General features: G+C 51.3%; 1 protein-coding gene across 1 annotated transcript in view; it reads right to left on the reverse strand.

Moving 5' to 3' along the window:
• Positions 1-6,025, reverse strand: part of APCDD1L (APC down-regulated 1 like) — a 106,122-nt gene extending 100,097 nt beyond the window's left edge. The window contains exon 1 of the mRNA XM_007449473.1: positions 5,826-6,025. Within this exon, the coding sequence (XP_007449535.1) occupies positions 5,826-6,025 (200 nt within the window). The remainder of the gene's footprint in view (positions 1-5,825) is intronic.
• Positions 6,026-7,010: the final 985 nt, after the last annotated feature.

Raw genomic sequence — 7,010 nt, forward strand, 5'->3', positions numbered from 1 at the left:
TACCTGGAACCTTGGGGGTCAGCTTGGAGTTTACCTGTTGGCTTTTCCTTTTAGCTCTTCCATCCACCTGGCTGGTTATAACTAAGCAGGCCCTGAGCCCCGCCTTGGGCAGCCTTGGGGCCTCAGCTTGCTTGACTGGCCAGGGGGTGGCTGAGGTCTCCTCTGCTGCCACCATCTACGGGAAAGAAGCAAAGGCCCAAAAGCTAAATGATTGTTTGAAAGCCATCATTCCATGGAGCGTGAATTTCCAGGATTTCACCTGCGAGTGTGAATAGTTTCAGAACTGTAAATGTTATGAAACCACGAGTTTCTTCATCCGGAGGGAGGCAGGTGGTGCAGAAAATCTGCTCTGGAGAAATCACCATGAAGGCAAGTTCCCAGCCCGGATCCAGCACCTGATCACTGACCCGCTCTGGGCTGGATGTTGATTAACTTCACCGGGAGTTCCCCCCCCCCCACCCCCGGTGTCCGAGGGCAACTTCTGACCCGGATAAAGTCTGCGCTCACCGTGTGACCTTTACAGAGAGGCAGTGGCGTGCCGCCTCTGGGGTCCCTGAAATAATAAATCACCAGAGGGCTGCTCAAGGGGGCAGACAAAGGACAAAGAAGAGACAATAGCTCCAACTTCTAGAGAGCACTTGTTGTTTTGAAATGCAATTACGATCCAATAATACAAATATCGACATCTGGAATTCTGCGGTCTTGGTGCCTGTCTGTTCTGTTTAGAAATGGAATGCTAGGCTTCCCTGGTGGCGCAGTGGTTGAGAGTCCGCCCGCTGATGCAGGGGACGCGGGTTCGTGCCCCGGTCCGGGAGGATCCCACATGCCGCGGAGCGGCTGGGCCCGTGAGCCATGGCCGCTGAGCCTGCGCGTCCGGAGCCTGTGCTCCACGGTGAGAGAGGCCACAACAGTGGGAGGGCCACGTACCGCAAAAAAAAAAAAAAAAAGAAAAGAAAAATGGAATGCTAATCAGGCACAATTTCTTTCCTGTTCACGGGCAGAGAGCATGGCGTTTGGGAAAGGACTGGTTCACGGAGAGAGCAGATCTCTTAGCTGACTTGTCATTAGAGAAGCTCCAAGGGTACAGGGCCATCCACCAGGCCCCTGCCCTCACCGACTGACCGTCCAAAGAAACCCAAACCAACAGAGGCCTGGGAAAAGTGCTCTCAGAACCAACTTGGTTTGAAAAGCACCAAGAAAGAAGCCAGACCTGATCAAATATTTGCAGTCGTCCTGGGCACTTCTGTCCTGGGCTAAAAATATGAATTCTAGACAAGGAATTTGAAGATTGTTTTTCTTCTGGAACTAAGGTCTGGGGAGGAGGAAGGTGCTTTGTCCGCCAAGAGGCTGAATTGGCTGTGATGTGCCCAGGGTCTCTGTTATTCGCGCTGAGTCCCTCTGGAAATTCTGTTTTCTATGTGTTTGGGGCCTCTTTTATTCTAAACTTCCTAAACTTTTTCCAAGCCATCAGTGAGGTTGGGGGGAAAACATGCGTGCCCCCTTCCTCACTTTCAGATCCCAAGCTCTAGAAAATCCAAAGTCTGTCCATTTCCCTGATTAGATGACCAAAGGAAAACTGAACTCAAAAAAGGCAAAATGGGACATCAAAAAATACCTTGCAATAGTCTCCTCGGACATTTCAGGGGAAATGACTCAGGCATTTTTTTTCTAGCACAGTCTGAGAACAGAGACCCTTTCCTGGGAGAAAGAAAAAACAGCTTCAAAGTTCTCCAAGAGGTGATCAATCCCTCATGGTTATTAATTTTTAACTTGTGATGGCTTTTATTACCCAAGCTTATACATTCTACCTCAAAGGCCCTAAGACAGGAAAGACGGCCCCAAAGAGTTTTGCAAACACTTAAAAAAAACCCCAAAACCCTACACTTTTAGGATTCATTGTTCTGACTATGCTGTTCCAGGTCCCAGTTAATGGGGTAAAGGAAAGTTCCAGGTGTCTTAAAAGTGCTGACGAATCCAGAAGGATTATACAGCTCCCCCCTTCAAACCCAGGGCCCACGTAGTTTTCAAAACCAGATGCTTATCTAGCCAGAATTCATTTAGATGTGTGTTTTTGTTTTACAAGCTGATGGTCAAAACATAAAAGTAGTTTAAGCCCTAAAACAATCACAAAGGTCAGAAATCAAGCAGTTTGTCAATGCACAAAGTTTGATGCCTGGGGGTAGCAAATCTATTTTTCTTTAGGTAACATAAAGGGACAGAAGTCCTAAATAGGAAACTAACAAAACGGTGGTGATTCCCCACCCCCGTCCCCAGTGCGGAAGATCACAGATCTCAGATCTGGAAATTCGTGTGTCCCCCAGAGGGGAGTGTGGGCGAGGGCGCCCGTGAAGCCAGGTGGCAGGGGTCAGGCATTTTATTCTTACTGCTTTAATAACTTTTTTCTCCCTTGACAGTTTTATTGAGAGCAAAGCAGGAGCGCGGAGGCTGCAGCCGTCTCAGCTCCCAGCAAACTCATTTCTGGGCACTTACATTTGTGCCAGAGCCGTTACATTTTCCGTTTTCTAGCTGGGAATGGAATGTTGATACTGTGTGATTGTTTTATTTATTTTATACGTTTTCCTTGGAATGTCTACGTGTGGCCTCTGTCTTGGCTTCACGGCCTCTTGATTTACGGTAGCTATAAACATTCCAAAGTAGACGTGTCAGTTAAACGATACAATAACATTATACAGTTACCATTCTGTTATAAATGTGCCCACGCTTCCAAAAAAATCCATTTTCCGGGCCCCCTCCCCGACCCCACCGCTTTCTGCTACCTACACAGTGATGACTTTGGAAGCTACTGGCTCAGTGGAAAGATGGCAGAATACCTAAGCTTTAGTCAGAAAGTGGCCTCACCACCCCCAGCCCTGCCCTCTGGAAAATATTTCCAAGAAGCCTCAGTACTAGTGTCCAAAAGCAATATGCTCATGTGAGGAACACATTTGAACTTTCTTCCCACCGAAAGTCACATTTATTTCCGTAAGCAGTGTACTCCCAGGAGAGGCGTGGTTCCAAGATGGCAGCCGGTGGAGTAGCTGAGGAGATGACCCGCCTCTCAGTCCACGGGCGCTTTTCCACTTTGCCCACATGGAGAGAGTGGTTCACTTTCCTAAGAGATGTTGGAAGAGGGACAGAAGAAACCCTTTCCGCCGACGCAGCAAATCCAGGGGCTTAACGTTCAGTCAGAAAACTCACCTCAGTAGCTCCCACAGAGAAATATCAGGGTGAGATTCCTCACACATCTTTCCACAGAAAACGCCAGAACCACCATCCAGACTGCTATAAGCGCCCATTTTCTAACTGACGGGTACAAATCTGACAACTCATATTTGAGGTAAAATGTTCACATAAAGAATTTCCATTCTCGGGACTTCCCTGGTGGCGCAGTGGTTAAGAATCCGCCTGCCAATGCAGGGCACACGGGTTTGGTCCCTGGTCGGGGAAGATCCCACATGCCGCAGAGCAGCTAAGCCTGTGCGCCACAACTACTGAGCCTGTGCTCTAGAGCCCGCGAGCTGCAACTACTGAGCCCGTGCGCCACAACTACTGAGCCTGCGCTCTACAGCCCGTGAGCCACAATTACTGAGCCCGTGTGCCACAACTACTGAGCTTGCCCTCTAGAGCCCACGAGCCACAACTACTGAGCCCGTGCCCCACAACTACTGAGCCTGCGCTCTAGAGCCCGCGAACCACAACTACTGAAGCCCGCACGCCTAGAGCCCGTGCTCCGAAACAAGAGAAGCCACCGCAATGAGAAGCCCACACACCGCAGTGAAGAGTAGCCCCCGCTCGCTGCAACTACCGAAAACCTGTGCGCAGCAACGAAGATCCAACACAGCCAAAAAGTAATAAATAAATAATTTCCATTCTCTAGCCTGGAACAGGGGTCAGCAAACTAAGGCCCCAAATAACTCTCCAAATCATCCACTTCTTTCTATCATTATCTCCTTCCAGGTCACCTCCCTCTCTCATTTGGATGATTGCAATAGGTTCCTGACTGGTTTCCCTCAAACCCACCCATTCATCCATCCCTCCATCCCTCCCTCCGTCCATCATCCATCCATCCATCCATCCATACACCACTTGTGCCTTTATAGTGACTATGCCCCAAGCACCGTGTAGGTTCTTGTGTAGGTGGAAAACAAAGCAGATTGCCTGCTCTCAAACAAAATAGTAAATTTCAAAGTAAGATGACCCAGGAGGGAAAAAGCCAGCTATCTGGAAAGAGCATATCAGGGGCCTCTTAGAGAGGATTTGGGGGGGGGGGGGATATAAATGCCATATAATTTGTTGTTCAGACTGGGACACTTTTGAGGCCGAGAGGGGGAACTATTAAAAGTTATTCTAGGGCAACAGGCACAAACCAGGACTGGCCCCGGTAAACCAGGTGCGGTCAACTGAATGCCAAGACTCAGAGAAGGGGCTGAGGAAGTTTGGGCACAGAGGAAGAGATTCCTTCTTTTCTTTGGTTAGAGAGGCTGCAAACCTCCATTAAAGAGCTAGAGGAAGGAAAGAGGGAACAGAAGCTATACGGCGTTGGGACAGAAGCGAGTGGAGGTGAAGTGAATGAGTCTCTGAGGGAAATTCGGTGGGAGAAGAAAGAGCACGTGAGCAGAGTGTTTCTCAGCAAGAGCTCACTGATGCCGCAAAACACTTAAACAATTTCAATCCAAGTCCAGCAGGATTTCTCTGTGCAAGTCAGCAGTGGTGCCACAATGCGTTTTCACTTCCAGAGGGTCACCAGGATTATCCAGTCCTCTCTCAGCAAAGGAAAGGGTCTGATCCTTTATTCACATGCATCTGTCTTGTCTGCAGTGCAATCTGCAATTTCTCCTGGACACATTAACTTTTCAGGAACTTCAAACCCAAATTCCTCCTGCATCGCCATGATAATTTCCACTTGGTCCAAACTGTCTAAACACAGTCCCCGGCCACACCCCCGCCCCCCAGAAAAAGGTTTCTTTGCACTGTGCATGGATGCTTCCTTTAGTGCCATTTTTATTGTTGTTCTATGAAAAGATGCAAGTTAAAGAGGGGGATTCTTGGGGCTTCCCTGGTGGTGCAGTGGTTGAGAATCTGCCTGCCAATGCAAGGGACACGGGTTCGAGCCCTGGTCCAGGAAGATCCCACATGCCTTGAAGCAGCTAAGCCCATGCGCCACAACTACTGAGCCTGCGCTCTAGAGCCTGTGAGCCACAACGACTGAAGCCGTGTGCCACAACTACTGAAGCCCGCGTGCCACAACTACTGAAGCCCGCATTCCTAGAGCCTGTGCTCCGCAACAAGAGAAGCCCCCGAAATGAGAAGCCCGCGCACTGCAACGAAGAGTAGCCTCCGCTCACTGCAACTAGAGAAAAGCCCGGGCACAGCAACGAAGACCCAACGCAGCCAAAAATAAATAAATAATAAGTAAATACCTTGAGGATTTTTTCCTAAAAAAAAGAGTGGGATTCTTTTTAAATTTCTTTAATAAGTTTGGCTGTTTGAAATCTTTGAATAGGTCACTTGACCGTGAACTTTTTGCTGGCAGGGGCTCTGCTTATCCCTAGCCCTGGTGCCTGGCGCAGGGCTAGCACTTAGTATGTGCTCAGTAAATGTTTAGTGGGGAGGAGTACTTGGACACCAGGAGAGTGAGCACCCTCTCTGAGATACCCTGGAGGAACCGTTCTCCGAGCTCATGCTTCATTTCCTGTCCCACTCCTGCAGAAACGGACCAGGTGCTCCACTCAGGTTGTTTAATGTCGGAGCTCCATCTTCGCCCATGCCGGGCCGGCCTCAGCTCTGCCTGCATTAATTCCCCAAGGCCATCCAAGGAGCCTCACGAAAGCAGATGTCTGAAGACGCCTTGTGTGAACCGCGGAGGGGTGTCGAGCTTCACGCCTCTCTGCCTTGCAGTCTGGCGTCTTCCATCAGCATCAGTGGCCCAGGTGGGGTCTCCAAGCAGACACCCCCCAACCCGCCCCAGCTCCCAGAGGCCCTGCCTGGCTGGTCCTGGGCTGTCACCGTCCCACGTCAGGGCCATCGTGGCGAGCAGTGACCTCGACTGCCAGCCGAGGAGTCTCACCTTTTCCTCCTCATGCAGCTAGCTCTGCGATGCTGGGAGAGGGCCCGTCATTCCCGAGCCTCAGTTAACTTTCTGTAAACTGGAGACAACGCAGGGACTCATGGAGTAGGCACTCAATGCACCAGAGCAAGATTTATGGCCACTGCGTGTTCATTGACGGTGAAGCTCGGGGTCCGGGGAGGCCTTGCAGTGCTTTGGAGCAAGGTCCTCTCTGGGTGCCCATGGCGGGGGCAGGGAAGGGGTGCTTTTTTCTCTGATTCTGTCCTCAGAGGTGCAGGAAACCGCTCAGCCGGGCCAGGTGGCCGGGCCTCGCTGCCCCCGTGACAGCCTCTGCCTGTCCCCCCGACAAAGGCCAGGCATCACCTGTGCCTGCCCGTGGCTCTCTGTGGCCACATGGAAATACCTGCTGGCAGCTGGGACTCTCTCCCAAAGACCTGGGAATGAGCACGGCCCCATGTTGACATGATTTAAAACACGCTTTGTTTATGCTCTTGTGGGCAGACGAGACCTGCAGGCCAAGCAAGCGGCCCAGTGAATCCTGGGAAGGGGAGATGGTGCGGTTTCGGGGCTGCAGATGTTTCTGGGGGGCAGCCCTGAGTCTGATGAGATGGATGGGTGATCGCTGGGGGCTGGGGTGGGGACTGCAGGTGACCAGCTCCTTTGTCAAAGGAGAAGCCCAGAGAACACGGGGGCAACACTGAATCCGTTCATTCAGCGTCTATGCACCGAGCAGCCACCTTGTGCCAAACCCATGGAGGAGTGCGACTCTCAAGAGGAGTGCGGCGTGGGCAGGGTTTAGGAAAAGCAAGGTAGCATGGCGTGGTCCCAGAGGACCAGCAACAGTGGGGAGATGTTCCCACCCCTGGGGGAGGGGTCGAGGGGATGGAGCAATGCCCGGAGCCCAGGGAGGGTAGCCCTATGTGGGCTGCTTGGTAGGACCGGG

This window comes from Lipotes vexillifer, unplaced genomic scaffold (genome assembly GCF_000442215.2).
Source record: "Lipotes vexillifer unplaced genomic scaffold, Lipotes_vexillifer_v1.1 scaffold524, whole genome shotgun sequence".
In the NCBI taxonomy this organism is placed as follows: Eukaryota; Metazoa; Chordata; class Mammalia; order Artiodactyla; family Lipotidae; genus Lipotes; species Lipotes vexillifer.